The sequence below is a fragment of the Muntiacus reevesi genome, chromosome 2 (genome assembly GCF_963930625.1).
Source record: "Muntiacus reevesi chromosome 2, mMunRee1.1, whole genome shotgun sequence".
Lineage (NCBI taxonomy): Eukaryota > Metazoa > Chordata > Mammalia > Artiodactyla > Cervidae > Muntiacus > Muntiacus reevesi.
The window spans coordinates 255,526,504-255,543,775 of NC_089250.1; the positions used below are offsets into that span (position 1 = coordinate 255,526,504).

A 17,272-nucleotide genomic window follows, 5' to 3' on the forward strand; every position below is an offset into this window, starting at 1 on the left:
TAGGCTTGGGTGAGGTTTAAGCGCATCAATGTCTACTAAGCAGGCACCATGTAAGCATGGCTTGGACCAGGGTGGTAGGTAAGAAGTGATCAGATTTGGAATGTTTTTCTAAGTAGAGTCAACAAGATTTGCTAATCAAAGGTGGGTGAGAAATAAAGATGAAGGTAACGAGTGAGTCCTAGGTTTCTGACCTGCAAACCTAGAAAGATGGAGTCACCATCACTGAGATGGGGAAAGTGCATGTGTGGGGTGGGGGGCAAGGTGAGCAGTGGAAGCACTCAGATTTGGACACAGAAAACTTGCTCTGAGGTCTGTTATCAGTTCTTAAGTGTGGCCTACGAAATGTGTGCTTCCAGAATAGGATGACCAAGGGCCATCCCCTGACCACTAGGGAGCTGGAAGACTGCCAGCTGTGGGAGGGTTGGGCGCACACAGAACCCATGAGAACACAGCTCTGGACGCCCGCTGAGGCTAGAGGACTATGCCTCCTGGTTTCTGAATCCAGAGCGGCTACAATGACTCGGAAGACCTCCTCCTCAGGCCCTGCCCTGGCAACCCGTCTGGGGTTGTTGGTGAGTGGGAGCGGCTGGATGGGTCAGACGGGACACAGGGGGAGGGAGCAGGAGAGCCAACACGCACCCAGTAGCTGGCGCTGATGAACATTCTTCAGGGTGGCCAAGGGTGTCAGGCCCTCTGGCATGTGGCTGTAGAGCTGGGACAGGCACTTCTCCTGGTGGTCCTCATCTTCACCAGGCTTCACTGCAACAGGAACCGCAAGATAGATCCTTTCTCATGGTTGTGGCGCAGCCTTTATACACGGTTCCACAGACCCACTAAGAAATCCTGCTTTCCACTAGGTCCCCAGCTCAACAAGGCACTTGGGATAATAGGTCTCCTTTCTACCCCTGGCCACACCCAGGCAATCCAGCCCAAGGTCTTTGTGCAGGGGGGCCAGTCTTACTTTAGGGGCTTATGATTTGGCTCCGAGCCCCTGATCTCTACCTCCTCCTAGTCACCCATTTCATGAACCTCTAAGCACAGCCCCGCCTTAAACCTCTGAGGGCCTCCCTGCCTGCACCCTCCCTGGTACATGTCCATTCCTAACCTCACCAAACCACCCCCCGCTACCTCAACAGCCTCCGTTCCAGGACCCAGTTACATCCTGTTCTCACTCTAGCTGTCCTCTCCCTCCTCGTTCCACTGGAAAAGTCCCCCTCAGAGTCCCAAGTCTAACTCACATGGCAATGCCTGCCTCGGAGGAACCTCCATGACTATACCAAAGGACTCCAACCTCTGCCCCATTTGTGTTCCTACCTCAATGACTGAAGCACTGTATTTCTATTGGTTTACCCAACTTGTCCTGCTCAAAAGATTATAATCACCTCAGCAGGAGCAGCTAACACAGACAGCCCTTCACATATGAAGCACTATTCAGCTTTGCACAGAGGCACTTAGTTTTCACGACAGTTTGTGAGATAGGATCTCTTCATATTTCCGTTTTATAGGTGAGAAAACTGAGGCACAGAGCAGCTAAGTAACTTGCCCAAGATCACCTAGCTAGTAAACGACAGAACTGAGATATGAACCCAGGCAGTCTAGCCCCAGAGGATATCCTTTCCATTACTTGGAGGGCTGCCTTGATGAGCACGAATTGCAACAAAAGTCCCTTCCCCACCTACAACCTCAGATCAGAGTCAAGACTAGGGGGAGGAGAGTGAGGCATTCACCCTAGGCTGATAATTTAAGCAGGTGCCCTAAACCCAGCCACCAAGATATATATGATAGTTTAATATGATTTTCTAAGTATCAAAATTAATGCAAAAATATTCATGATGAACATCAAATTTCCTTTGTTTCATGCTCCAATGTGGCTCAGCATACCACTGTTATTATCTGCATCTTCATTTTCTTTTATTAATCCCACAGCATGTGGGATCTTAATTCCCTGACCAGGGATCAAACACATGCTTCCTGAAGTGGAAGCACGGAGTCTTAACCACTGGACTGCCAGGGAAGTCCCAAAAGGTGTCTTCATTTAAAGTTTTATGGTGTCTTCTTTATAAAGTTTTATATCACCATGGATTTTTGCCATGGATAATTGTAATCTACAATTACGTGTTAAAACATTATCTCAATTACTGAGTTCACGGGCATCCCCTTAGATCTTGTGTTTGAGGTGAGTATCTCCCTGATCTAGCCCTGGTCCTAGATTCCAGGTGAAATATCATCTCCATGAAGCTGTCAGCCCCACCCCAGGCAGAAGAAATGCTACCCCCTTCCCCTCCCCCAGCAGTACCACATCAACCCTAATCCCACCCTGTGTGACAGCTGCCTGGGCCCACGTGTAACCGCCACCCTCAGCCCCCAAGCTGTTGAGCATCTCTCAGGCAAGCAGAAAGCTCTTGCTCAGCTCAATATCACCCAGAGGCAGCAAGCCTGCAACCCTGACCAAAGCCCAGAGCCCCAGGCTGCCCAGCCTTACGCTGGTGGTCGATGAGCAGGGTGGCTGTGAAATAGTGGGCCAGGGCTTCATAGTGGTGGGCCTTCACGCAGGCCAAGCTGGCCCAGGAGTACGGGACGTTCTCCTTCACTGGCTCCTGGTTCATGGCCGTGTGCAGCTGCCGATAGACCTCTCCCACCTAGAACGGAAGGAACGCCGGGAGTGGGGAGCCTGGCACAGGGGCGCTCACGTATCCGGGCTGCAGAAAAAGAGCCCTTTCTTCTCTGTGGCGGCCCCTGCCAGAGGCCGCTCCACAATCTGGGAGCTATTCCAAGGGCTCCCGGTGTTGTCAGTGTCAGAGTTAACAGGGAGACTGGGCCACCATCATTATGCTGGTTTTTAGGCTCAGCTACAGATGGAATCAGTGATCCGTATCTGAAACACTGACTTGCCAACAAAACGCAAGCCAGCGCTCTGGCCAGCCAGCGCGGGCATGCTGCCCAGGTCATGGGCAAGCTGCCATGGGAAGCCCCTGCTGCCTCTAGTGGGCCCACATCAACACACCCCGCTCGCCCCGAGAGTCAGGGGAAACAGCAAGGCTTACCTTGGCCGCTTCCTGGGCCACCTTCACCAGGAGGAAGAACTCGTTCTGGAGCCCAGGGAGGCAGACCTTCTCAAACGCGCTTTCCTGGGCTTGTGCCAGCATCATTTTGACCAGTACAGTGAGCATGGCCGGGCTCATGTCGTAACTTGGAGTGTGCGTGAACGTCTCCTTCAGGTAGTTTAAAACCCCTGCAAGTCGGAATTGTTTTGAGCATTAGTTAGGGATATCCTATTTATTTCACCATGCTGCTCAAGAACATAAAAAATGATGAAGCAAAAATATGAAACTAGTGTCCCAAAGCATCTTTAGAAAACTCTGATTCTCAATTACCATAAGAGCCAGCAATTCCACTCTTAGGTATAACCCCACAGAATTGAAAGCAGTGAATTAAACTGATATTTATACAAGAATGCTCATGGCGGCATTATTCCTAGTAACCAAAAGGTACAAACAACTCAACTGTCCATCGACATTGGAGATTCGGGGATAAATCAAGTGTGGTATATACATAGAATGGGATATTTTCAGCCTTGGGACTTCCCTGATGGCCCAGTTGTTAAGACTTCATACTCCTAGTTTGATCCCTGGTCGGGGAACTAGATCCCACACGCTGTAACTAAGATCAAAGATCCCTTGTGCTGCAACTAAGATCTGGGGCAGCCAAATAAATAAAATAAATATATATATATATTAAAGGCAAGAGCTTCCCTGGTGGCTCAGTGGTAAAGCATCTGCCTGCCAATGTAGGAGACATGGGTTTGATCTCTGGTCTGGGAAGGTCCCACATGCTGCTGAGCAACTAAGCCCCCCCACCACAACTACTGAGACGGTGCTCTAGAGCCCAGGAACCACAACTACTGGGCTCACATGCTCTAGATCCCATGCTCTGCAATCAGAGAAGCCACTGCAATGAAAAGGCGTTGCTTGGCAACCAGAGTACCCCCCCCCACCCTCCCCCGCTCACCACAACTAGAGAAAAGCTCACACAACAATGAAGACTCAGCACAGTCAAAAATAAATAAATAAATCTTAAAAAAAAAAAAAAAAGTCAATTCTGACACATGATACAACACAGATGAAGACATCACGGTACATGAAGTAGGTCCATTACACTGAGATGAGGTATCTGGAAGAGTCAAATTCATGGACACACATGGGCTGGACGGGGGAGGCAATTGGGATATTGTTTAATGGGACAGAGTTTCTGTTTGGGGTGATAAGAAAAAGTTCTGGAGATAGACAGCTGCACAACAGTGTGGCTGTACTTGATACCAACAAACTACTCCCAAAAATGATTACAATGGTAATTTTGTTATGTATGTTTCACCAGTAAGAAAACTTTTGTTTTCCAGTTCTCTTCTAAAATGTTTACATCTGCGTCAAGCAAGGAAACCAGCCTGCTCCCTGTCCATTCCTGTCTCGCCTGGACCCTTGTGAGAAATTCCGTACGTGACTAGGCATTTGAGGGAAGTGAAGGAAGACAGAATGACTAAAGGGTTCGCAGAGGGTCATGCTCAACTCTTAACCTCGGGGTCATTCAGAAATTCAAGGCTTTTCTCCAGGACCTCAGGAAAGATCAACTCAGTCACTCTAGGGGAAATTTTCATGCTAGTATACCCCTCAGCTAACTTTCTTATGTGTTAGAAAAGTGTCACAGCATTAACTGACAAATCAACCTAGAGCTGAAATAAAACCTCCTGGCAAAATCCCATCTGACTGGTTCCTCTGGTTTTGCTGCAAAGCACAGCTGCCCTGCAGGAGGAAGGCCACGGCTGCAGACTGTTTGCACCTCTCTGGGGTCCATGCTTACTCTGTTCTCAAGCTTCGTTTTGTCCACATCTCTGGAATCTTAGAGACAGGCATACCCGCTTCAGATTCTTCAGAAAGATGAGCCCAGAAAAGAATTTACAGCAAAAGAATTCAACTCCCACATGACATTTCAGCATGCTGTTTTCTCCCAAGGGATCTATCACTTTAACCAAACAGCATCATGACCAGCCCAAACAGCAAAGCCACGGTTCTTCCCAGCCTTGCAGAGGAAAGTGAGATACCCCCAAAAATTTTCTGCCAGGGGTAACACTCCAAAGGAGAGTGACAAGGACCGGCACAGAAAGAAACTTATTATGGAGCCAGCTCGGGGCATTGCACGGTGGTCAGCATTGTGGCCGCTTCTGCCTACAATCCCTGTGCCAACTCCACAGGACACAGCTAGAGGGGAGTCAGCTAGGACCCTTGAGTGCCCATGAGGCAGGTCTAACCACTGCACCCATGGGCTGCCAACCACCCCCCCACTCCTCTATAGGCTGGTGCTAAGTGTCACTTAGCAGGGAGCCAAGAAGAGCGACCATGGGTGAGCAAGTTTCTCAGAATGCACACACAAAGGCACGGATGGTAACACTCTGATGAGGCACGCTGCCGGATGAAAGAAAAAAGAAAAAGCCTCCATTCTCACCGCTTGAGAAAACTTATTCTCTTCTTCAAAACTGTGTTCAAAGACACAGTTCATCCACTCCCATCTGTGGGGCCACTCATTCGGAAAAGATTAATCATTAACCACTGTGTACATGAGCCACAGTCAGACGGAGACGACCGGGTTTGCGCCAGGAGCCACCAGCTCTGGAAGCTGGCCGGGCCCTTTCAGGCTCCTCAGGCCAAGCGTGGGCCTGGCAAGGATCCACAGACCCCCTTCAGCTCGGGTACCAGGGCCACCTGGCAGAGGCAGAGCTCTCTCTCAGCGGCAGCGCCTCCTTGGAGACGTACCTGCGGCTCTCTGAAAGGCATCCACCGTGCTCTCCAGCCCAGCTTCTGTCTGTCGGTTGCACCGGGTGCCGATCTGTGTATAGAGGGCTCCAATGTTAAACAGGATGCTGGCCTTCTCCAGCAGCAGGTTCTGTTGGCTGACCGGAACCCCAGTGAGGGAGTCATACCTATTTAAAAGAAACATCTTTTGAGACTGTGGATCCTTTGGCTAGTGAGTGCCATTTGGGGATAAAAATGGACAAAACTTTTATTTGTTGAATAAAACTCAAAGATGCACATGCAATGAGGCTTTTATCTCAAGCAAGACAATGGGCCTGCTCATACTGTTAAGACGCCCACAAGCACAAACAGAAACAAGGCTTCTCAACCAGGATGTCCTTCCGTAGGTGAATGGACATACAAACTGTGGTACAGCCACACAGTGGAAAACTATGCAACATTTAAAAAAAAAAAAGAAATGAACCATCAAGGCATGAAAAGACACAAGAAACCTTAAGTGCCTGTGACTAAGTGAAAGAAGCCAATCCGGAAAGGCTACATACTGTATGATTCCAACTACATGACATTCTGGAAAAGACAAAACAATAGAGACAAAAAGAATCAGTGGTTGCCAGGGTTGGGGAGTGCAAAGGGGTGGGGATGCCTAGGTGGAGAGCAGAAGATTACAGGGTAATGAAACTATTCTGTATGATACTATAACGTGGACACATGTCATTGTTGTTTAGTCACTAAGTGATGTCTGCCTCTTTTGCGACCCCATGGTCTGTAGTCCGACAGGCTCCTCTGTTCATGGGACTTCCCGGGCGAGAATACTAGAGTGGGTTGTCAGTTCCTTCTCCAGGGGATCTTCCCAACCTGGGGATCGAACCCACGTCTCCTGCATTGGCAGGGGGATTCTTTACCACTGAGCCATCCTGGAAGCCCAGGTGTCATTGATCTTTTGTCCAAACCCATGGAACGTACACCATCAACAGGAACTGTAAACAGTGGGTGCTGGGTGCTGGGCAGCCAATGTCAGTGCATCAACTGTAACAAATGTAACACTCTGGTGGTGGATGCTGAGAGGGGAGGAGGTGGTGGGTGTAGGGACAGTGGGTATATGAGAACTCTCTGTACCTTCCCTTCAATTTTACTATGAACCTGAAACTGCTCTAAAAAATAAAATGTTTTTTTTTTTTTTAAATAAGGCTTCTCCTAAATGAAATGTAGCAATTACTAACCCCTCATAATTCTTCCCGAGGCCTTAAAGACTCAGGATATGTTTTAAAGTTCATACATTGACCAGGGTATAGATATGGAGCTTCTCCCTAATTCAGCACCAAGAAGTCACATTTGGAGTTTTCACTCATGTGCAGGCAGCTAACACACCTTTAGGAAAAGTCATCTGCCCTTCCTTTCAAAAGCAAGCATCCAGAGCCATCTGCTGTGGTGAAATTTAACTCTGAATATGCTTCTCAGCTACTAGGATTTACTTCCATTTCACATACTCCTTGGGCTTCCATGGCAGCTCAGATGGTAAAGAATTCACCTGTAATGCCCTGGTCAGGAAGATCCCCTGGAGAAAGGAATAGCTACCCACTCCAGTATTCTTGCCTGGGAAATCTCATGGACAGAGGAGACTGGCGGACTATAGTCCATAGGGTCACAAAGAGTCGGACAAGACTGAAGTGACTAAGCAACGTACTGCTAAGCAACTCAGAGGAGAGGTAGAGCATCTTCAAGATATTTCAACAGCACTAATCATCAAAAGTACGAAAAAGGGAAAAAATCAAAGATTCTGCTTCAGTTTTTAATAGATCTGATCTACTTCTGTTTGCTGCCCTGGTCATTGGGAGAAAACTTGAGAGAATCCCTTGGACAGAGGAACCTCGTAGGCTACAGTCCATAGGGTCTGAGAGAGTCAGACATAACTGAATTGACTTAGCATGCACGCATACCTTAGATGTTACTGTTTTACTTGTTTCTTGTTTTGAGTCACACCCCCATCTCATCTGGGACAAGAATCTTGCTTCTTGTCAGTTCTACCTCAGAGCCCTGGTGTTTCCCTCATGATAAAATGAACACACACACACACACACACACACACGCAAATGTCTCCTCTCCTTGGCTCACTTGCTCTGAGAAGCAAGAAGCCACTGTCTGTTGGAGCCTTCTCCCTGCAGGTCCCCTTCATAAACAAACCCCGGTTTATCCACACATCTCCAGGCTCTCCTGCATCCATGGGTCAGCTAGAAGGAGGGGGCTGCAGTGCAGAAGAGCCTCGTGTGGGGCTGAGGCTCCCCAGTGTGGCTGGAGACAGAAAGCCCCAGCTCAGGCACCTACCAGGTAAACAGGATCCCCATCTGTCGGGTGGGCGGGAAGAACCGGCTCTCAACAAACCCCAGCTGGATGAAGTAACTCAGCAGCAGCTCCACTCCCGCCCCATTTCGGCTGGGCGTCCGACAGGCCTGAAAGGACAGGAACCACCGCAGGGGTGACTGGGTGAGCAGAGAGCAGATGGGCGGGCCAGGAAGATGCTCACACACGGTTTCTCTGGAGCCTGGGCCCCGCTGCTGGCATCATGAACTCTAGTAGAGCTGGGAAAGGCTGGGAGGAACTCATGAGTCCTGGAACCCAGCCCCAGACATGCATGTCTGTCTCCTCTGTGGTCTTCTTTCGTGGTAAGAAGATGAATGGATGTTTCCGACAGCCCCTCCCTTTCACCCCCAACCACCAGCGATTCTACCCAGACTTCAGGTACAACAATGGGATCATCAGAAGACTGGACAACCTCTAATCATAGCCAGTCTCCTCTCCATCCTGCTGCACATGGAAACGTACTTGTCTCAAATCCATGAGATCTGCTATTTCATCCTCGTAGAGGTAGCTATCTTCACTGTAATGTTCCAGAATAAAATCCTGCAAGAAAAAGGAGATACTGTAAGGTGTGACTCAAAACAAGAAACAAGTAAAACAGTAACATCTAAGGTATGCGTGCATGCTAAGTCAATTCAGTCATGCCTGACTCTTTCAGACCCTATGGACTGTAGCCTACGAGGTTCCTCTGTCCAAGGGATTCTCCAGGCAAGAACACTGGAGTCGGTTGCCACGCCCTTCTCCAGTGGATGTTCCGGACCCAGGGATTAAGCCCATGTCTCTTGAATCTCCTGCACTGGCTGGTGGGTTCTGTACCACCAGCGCCACCTGGGAAGCCCATAAAAATACAGGTAGAATTCATAAAAATTTATGGGAAAGTGTACACTACAGTGATTTTCTAAGTGGTGGGATTTAATTTCTTAGTTTTGTTTACGTATATTTAAGTTCTTTTGCTTTTGTTGTTTCGGTTAAAGGGGGGGAAAGCGAAAGTGAAAGTCATTCAGTCTTGTCTGACTCTTTGCAACCCATGGACTACAGTCCATGGCATTCTCCACGCCAGAATACTGGAGTGGGTAGCCTTTCCCTTCTCCAGGGGATCTTCCCAACCCACGGATCAAATTCAGGTCTCCCACATGTAGGCAGATTTTTTTTACCAGCTGAGCCACAAGGGAAGCCCAAGAACACTGGAGTGGGTAGCCTATCCCTTCTTCAGGGGATCTTCCCAACCCAGGAATCGAACTCGGGGTTTCCTGCATCGCAGGTGGATTCTTTAGCAACTAAGCTATCAGGGAAGCCAAGTTAAAGGGGAAGTTGTTTTCTATTTAAAAACATATTGGCAGGGGACTTCCCTGTGGTCCAGTGGCTAAGATTCCCAGCTTCCCAGATCGGGGTTCCATCCTTGCTCGGGGAACTAGATGCCACATGCTATCACTAAAGATCCCACATGCAGCAACTAAGAATTCGAATGCCACAACTAAAGATCCTGCATGTCGCAGCTGACGATCTGCCAAGACACAGTGAAGGTCGAAGACCCACCCTCCCCCCGTGCCACAACTAAGACCCGGTGCAGCCAAATAAATAAATGAATATTTTTTAAAAATTAAAGTGTCTTGGCAGCATAGTGAAGTGACTTGTGTGAAGTGACTGTAAGTTCAATGATGCTAGCAAACATCACAGATATTCAGGGGCTCAGACCTTCATCTTCAGTGGGGACCTCACACATGGCAAAGGCAAGTCACGTCTGGGGACTGTCCTGAGACCTCAGGGTCTGTGATGGGAACCTCTGTGAGGGCTCTTCCACAAAGAGAGCACCCCAGTGAGACCCCCGACTGGGTCCAGTGTTTGATGCTGGCTCTGTGAATTCACTCAGTCATGAGACACATTGGTAAGCGCTGGCAGTGTGCCAGGTAGTGTACAGTGCTGGGGCTGCTTCAGAAAACAAAACAAAGACCCTGCCCCACGGGCCTTGTAATCGCACACGCGAGCACAGACGTAAGTAGCAGGCATAACCCAGAGCTCTCTGGTGGTCCAGAGGCTGGGATTCACCGCCACGGCCCAGGTTCAACGGTCAGGAAACGGAGCCCATAGGCTGTGCTCCTGCGGCTACTCGGGCACACAGCCGTGTCCGACTCTTTGTGGCCCCAGAGACTGTAGCCCACCAGGCTCCTCTGTCCAAGGCATTCTCCAGGCAAGAAAGTGGAGTGGGTTGCCGTTTCCTCTTCCAGGGGATCCTTCCCACCTAGGGACTGAAACCTCCTCTCTGACATCTCCTGCATTGGCAGGCGGGTTCTTTACCACTAACGCCACCTGGGAAGCCCCCGGCCCCCACTGCCTGCTGTAAGCTGTGTGGGGTGGCCAAATTTTTTTTTTTTAATTTAAATTAAAAAAAAAATAGGTACAACATAACATACATTAGAAGATGGTTAAGTATTACAGGAAAAAAATAACAGGAGTATAATGTGTGTGGAGAATGAGTTCTTGCACAACATCCTTCATAAGTACTGGCTCTCCCTGGCTGCAAAAAGCTGAAGGGAGCGATTGCTGATTACATTTTCCCAAGCGACTGTGAGTATTCTCTTTACACATTTTCTACATTAAAGTCCCTTCTGCTTTTTATATGTTCAGTGAATATTTACACATGCATCCATACACCCTCCACTTACAGAAATGGGATTATAGTGAACGGATATACAACTTGGCTTCCCTCTTGTTTTTCTTGAATTGGCACTGTATCAAATGTTTTCCTATGCCACAAAGAATTCTATAACACAGCTTGCAATGGTTATATAATCCTCCAAAGGCACAAAGGTACCATTCATTTATTCAACAAATAGAGTACCTACTATGTGCTAGCCAATATGTCCCATGATATTCTTAACCCTCCTTTGTTAAACACATAAATCATGACAGTCCTCCTTCTGCACATCTCTGATGAGTTCCTCAGAATAAATCCTGAGAAGATGTTGTGCCAGTTCCAAGGATATGCAGAAGGCTCCTTATGCTTTTTCACATGTGTCATTTTTAGCCAACTTTTCTGTTCGCTTTATGATTCTATGATTTTCTTTATGACTTTAAGGCTGATGTTTGGAATCAGCTCCTCTACTAACAAAGCGACACTGTGTATATTTGAAATGGTTTTCAGATGTGATCAATTATGTTACTAGTGATGATAATTATGGTGAGGATGATCTGGGAAACAAAGATCCTCTAGGGCTTCTCTAGGACTACATCCATGAGAGCAGCATTAAATGCCACCGCTCAGGGGACTTCCCTGGTAGTCCAGAGCTTAAGAATCTGCCTTCCAACGAGAGGGATGTGGGCTTGATCCATGGTCAGGGGACTAAGATCCCACATGCCTCAGGGCAACTTAAGTCCACACGCCCCAACTACTGAATTCGTCTGCTAAGTGAAAGATCCCACACGCCACAACAAAGATCCAAAGCAGTCCAAAATAAATAAATAAACAAGTATTAAAAAAAAAGAAGATGAAGAAGAAGGCTTGTTCTACTTGATGTTAAAACACATGAAAAATGGACAATGAAACCAAATATGGAGCAGAAACAGCAGCAGATTCGAGAATCAGGTATATAACTTAAGCCCACCATTCAAAGAAGAGGAAAAGCCTGGAGCATCCACCAGGTTCCAGGCAGGAAGGAGGGTACACACAGCTGTTCCTGATGTGAACTGAAGGGAAGAACTCTTACAGGGATGTGGGTAGGGTTATGGGGAACCACAGGGATGGCGTGGGACCTCCAGAGCCATCAGAACCACAGAGCTGAAGGGCTGAAGGGAGAAGGAGTTAGGAGAACTTGGAGAGGCGGCTGCCTGAGGCGAGGATCCAAACCAGGAGGTCCTCTGGTGGGGTGGGGTGGGGGGGTAATGCAAAAGGTAGCCAGCCGAGGGAACCGGGGAGTGAAAAGCCCCGCCTTCCCTCTCCTCCTCTCCTCTCATCCCCTCAGCCGCACCCAGCCCAGCAGGCAGTCAGAGAGCAGGAGCCAGGGCTGCCTCCCACACAGAACAGGAGGGAGGGGACCGAGGGGAAGGAGGGGCAGAGAATGAAAGGACAGCATCCCACATGACACATGGATTCTGTACACACAGCTCAGGGGAAACTGGCCACCACTTTGGCGAAAATAAAAACCAACAGCCCTGGGGCTTCCCTGGTGGGAAGCCAGTGGTTAAGATTCCGCCTTGCAGAGCAGGGGACACCATGAGTTTGATCCCTGGTCCAGGAAGATCCCACCTGCTGCCAGGCAACTAAGCCCGTGCCACAACTCCGAAGTCTGCGCTTTGCAGCCCTTGAGCCACAATTGCTGAGCCCACAGGCAGCCTCTCCTGAAGCCCATGAAGCTTAGAACCTGTGCTCCACAACAAGAGAGGCCATCCCAGTGAGAAGCCACCCAACACAACTAGACAGTAGCCCCTGCTCCCCACAACTAGAGAAAGCCTGCATGCAGCAACACACACCCAGCACAGCCAAAAAGAAACTAAAACAAAAAAAGTTAGCACACTACCTCTCATTACTCACCCCCCAAACAAACTCCAGATTGACTAGAGACTTAATGTTAAAAATTAAACAAAGCACTGGAAGAAACTACAGCAAAATCAATGTTTCCTCTTGGTGTGGAGAACGCCTTTCAAGGCAGGGCTGTAAAGGGAAGAACTGTGAAGCTTAACAACATAAAATCTCTTTGAAAAAAAGATTTTATTTTTTAAACTGGTATGGCTTGTAAAACAAGTTAAAGGCGAGAACATACTGGGAGAAATACTTGCAATCTACATTACCAAGGATTACTCTCCCTCATATACAAGCGAACTCAAGAGCAACTCTGTGTGGTAAAGGAGACAAAGGCTAGAAATAGGTATTTCCAAGAGGACACATGTAAGGAGCAAATAAACAGAAGTGAGGATGTATTCAACTCTAGAATGTATACAAACAGTAATGATACCATTTTTGCCTGACCTCCCAAAATCAAAATGATCAATGATACCCAGCGTAAGTGACAGGGACAGAGTGAAGGACAAAGTAGGTGATTAAACAGTTAATCCCACTAGGGGACTGTAAGTAGAAAAAATATGGGAGACCCCTGTAAGTTAATGATTACTCAGAAGACGCTTAACAACAAAAGCAGGCAACAGGAGCACAAGGCATGCCCCCAAAACAATAAAACAATAGTGGCATGAGACCCATACCTGCCCAGTGAGCTCAGTAAGTTAATGATTCCCAGGACATGCTCTCTGAACACATAAGAAAACAATAATTGTGGACCTAACCTGACCATGTAGGAAGCAGAAAACTCCCCACTCTACCTGGAGGAGCAGCTGATGATGGAAGCATGACGTCTACTCAAGAAAGACAAAGTTCTTCTCCCTCTCCCCACTTCTCCTTTGATTACAGAACTGTGGTCCAGTAAGTTCTCAGGGCAAAGCGTGTCTTGCCTGTCTGCTTGTAAACCTCACAAGCATCCTATTCTAATGAATCACGTCTTATCTACCTCTTTGCTTCTCACTGAATTCTTTCCTGCGCTGAGACACAAAGAACTGCAGTACCAGAGCTCTTGGGAGCCCCTGAAATGACACAAATGGTTTCAGATGGTGACTGCAGCAGGATTGCGGTAAGAAAAGAAGGTCTGGGGTCAGGTCCTAGAAGGCTCATGGGATGCCATGAGCCAAGAGTTTGGAGGAGCACACTCCACCGATGGCTGTCTGTTTTAGACAGGCTGATCAACCCCAAATGCTTTGGGGCTCTGATCAGGAACTGGGTACAGGTCAAGCGAATGATATTATGGATGTCTAAAGGAAAAACAAACAAAAAACTGGAGGAATGGTGGTAATCAACATGGGTTGCCATAAAAAGGTGGTATGGATGTTTAGAGATGTGGAAGGGATCAGGTGACAATGCAAATAGTATGCAAAAAGAAAGAAATTTTACCGTTTGGATTGCTTCTGACAGGATTGCTTTCACTGTTTGGATTACTTTTCTGACAGAAAAGTCTGAGACTTTTCTTCTATATTCTGTATCTATCCCTGTTAAAACTCAAATCTGTAAACTGTTATTTGTAAACTAATAAATCTGCATTGCAATGTCTATTTTATGAATAAGTTTAAAAATGAAACTGAGATCTCTGAATATGTGTAAGTCATGTCTTTCTGTCTTTAGATAATATTGCTGAGGTTAATTTGTGAATGAGCTCAGTTTAATTGGCTTTGAAAAAGCAAAGTAAGCACTTACAAAATAAAACACTTCCAAATATAAGAGAAACTAAGCTAATGGATTATAGGTTCACATGATTTAAGAAATATGTAATATTAAATTAATATTTGGTATTAAAGTGTGTAGTTTAAGCTTGTTAATTAATATAGATATGTTTTTAGACTCATAAGTATTAAGTATAATACTTTATCTGGGTTTACTAAAAGTAAGTTCATACTATATTTGTTGTACAATTTGTCAACAAAAAAATTAACCCCTTATTGTCAGGCTTTTGCCATCTTGATATCCTTGTAGCATGGCAACAATCTGCTCCTAAATTAAAAAAAAAATTTAAGATAGATATACAAAAGCTGCAAATTAAACAGTCAGGGATATGGGAAATCCAAGATGGCTGCTTGGCTCTTCCCGGCTCCCTGGCAAACTCCATCTTTTACTCAATGGGTTAAAGCCTTCCTTGGCTACAAAGCTGATGCCATACAATGAAAAATAAAAAGGTTTAAAATGAGCTTTTTTATTTAGGGTATACCTTTTACAATTTTTAGTATTCAAGGCACCTGCTTTATTGGACAAATTAAATATGCCTATGTGATGAATTAACCAGACTTATTTTATAAACAAATTAATCTTAACTTGGCTATCTTTGGTAAAGATGAGGGTAATTTTAGAAAAAAAATTATGCTTTAATAGATACTAAATTTTAGTTTTGCTACCTGAGGTCAGTAACTACTATCTAAATCTCACTTTTCAAATAACTCTTTGTTGTTATATTACTGTGAAGCCTAACTGAGTTCTTAAAAAGGTATTCTAAACTTGTTTCTAAAGCTGATCACTGTAATCTATCTTTAGATAAGACTAAATGCTTATAATTTATAATCGGGGATATATATGTTAGAAAAAAAACCATTTAAAGGACTGTATCTCGCCTGATCAAAGGCTTCTTATCAGGTATTCTTAAGTACATTATGCTCAAGAAAACTGAAGGGAATCAACTTCCAAGATGTAGGGCAGTTTGCTCCTAATTACTCAAAGTGCCCAACAGAGGACTTCCTGAGTCCTGATGTCAGTCTTCCCCTCCCTCTGACTCTTCCAAGTGCTGACCCTTTACTTCCCGTTTGCAGCTAGACCAAATCTCGCTCATTGTCAACACCACTGGGATACCCTCTGTAGTATTCCTTAGAAACAATTTCTCGGGCATTAACACCTGGTTGGGAGACTGCTTTGGGAGGGATAACATCTAAAGTTGTAAGTACAAATCCTGAATCAGTTACAAGGTAGACTCTGACACAGGAAGGAAACTTTTGGATAGCTAACTATTGCTCTGGTGAAACCTGCCATATCCATGAAAATGGATGCTCCAAGGGCTGCCTCACAGGTGGGAGCTGCTGCTCCAGCCAGGCTATTATCCCAGGGGACCACACACCAGGGCTTCCACACTGACGTGGCTCAGGGGTGAAGAACCGCCCAGCGCAGGAGACTCGGGTTCTAACCCTGGGTCAGGGAGATCTCCTGGAGAAGGTAATGGCGACCCACTCCAGTATTTTAGCCTGGAAAACCCCATGGACAGAGGATCCTGGCGCGCTATAGTCCATGGGGTCACAAAGAGCCAGACATGACTTAGTGACTAGACGACAACAAAACGCATCCAAGAGTGAGGAAAGACCTCCTTTGTATCCCAAGCTATCCAAGGGGCCCATTTTCAGCCTAGCTAGCACCCGCAGCAGCATAAGTTACCCACCAACTGCCTCAGAGAGAAACTTCTGATAGAAATCAAGAAGAAACAGTAAGAGCTCACGTGCTTTTTTCAACATCCGATCTAAGTCTGGCAGAGGGTAAATTGGGAAGTTTTTCTGAGATCCCTGAACTTTTCACAAAAGAGTTTACCAGGTTGATCCAATTTTTTGATCTCACCTGGAGAGATTTACAAATCTTATCCCACTGCTGCACTCCTGAGAAAGAACAGCACAAAATACTGGCAGCCAGAGTCCATGCTGACCAAAGGGCAGCTCAAGCCCAAGAGGGCCATGCCAGACACCACGAGGGGAACTATGCTGCTCCTGAGTCAAATCCACAATGAAATCACCAGATCCACTTTGTTGAGATCGACAGATGGGACCACATGATTAATTGTTTAATAGAGAGTATGAAAAAGCTCACAATGGGGGCTTCCCTGGTGGTCCAGTGGTGCAAAAATCCACCTTGCAATGCAGGGGATACAGGTTCAATCCCTGGTCCAGGAAGATACCACATGCCACGGAGCAACGAAGCCTGTGTGCTATGACTACTGAGCCCACCCGAGCCTCAACTATCAAAGCCCACGCGCCCTAGAGCCCGTGCTCCACACACCAGAAGCCACAGCAATGAGAAGCCCCTGAACCACATCGAAGAGCAGCCTCCAGCTCACCACAACTAGAAAAAGCCTGCTTGCAGCCAATAAAATAAAGTATACAAATAAAAACAGTCACACCTTGGGGGCAGAAGTTTGTTTTAAAAAGAAAAAGCTTACAATGAAACCTGTCAACTGTGAAAAAGTGAAAGAAATCCAATAGGGACCAGATAAAAATCCTACAGTTTTTCAAGGGAGATTAACAGAAGTGTTTTAACTCAAAAATACACACACAACTCCTGCAGCTCAATTCCAGAAAAATAAATGACCCAATCAAAAAATGGGCCAAAGATCTAAACAGACATTTCTCCAAAGAAGACATACAGATGGCTAACAAACACATGAAAAGATGCTCAACATCACTCATTATCAGAGAAATGCAAATCAAAACCACAATGAGGTACCATTACACGCCAGTCAGGATGGCTGCTATCCAAAAGTCTACAAGCAATAAATGCTGGAGAGGGTGTGGAGAAAAGGGAACCCTCTTACACTGTTGGTGGGAATGCAAACTAG

At 46.6% G+C, this 17,272-nt stretch overlaps 1 protein-coding gene across 1 annotated transcript in view; it reads right to left on the bottom strand.

Annotated features, from left to right (window-relative positions):
- The window catches only part of RHPN2 (rhophilin Rho GTPase binding protein 2), a 67,946-nt gene that overhangs the window by 10,563 nt on the left and 40,111 nt on the right, over positions 1–17,272 (bottom strand). The window contains exons 5-10 of the mRNA XM_065925756.1: positions 8,625–8,702; positions 8,127–8,251; positions 5,805–5,971; positions 3,045–3,232; positions 2,483–2,639; positions 640–759 (exon numbers count right to left, since the gene is read on the bottom strand). Coding sequence (XP_065781828.1) covers positions 640–759; positions 2,483–2,639; positions 3,045–3,232; positions 5,805–5,971; positions 8,127–8,251; positions 8,625–8,702 — 835 coding nt within the window. The remainder of the gene's footprint in view (positions 1–639; positions 760–2,482; positions 2,640–3,044; positions 3,233–5,804; positions 5,972–8,126; positions 8,252–8,624; positions 8,703–17,272) is intronic.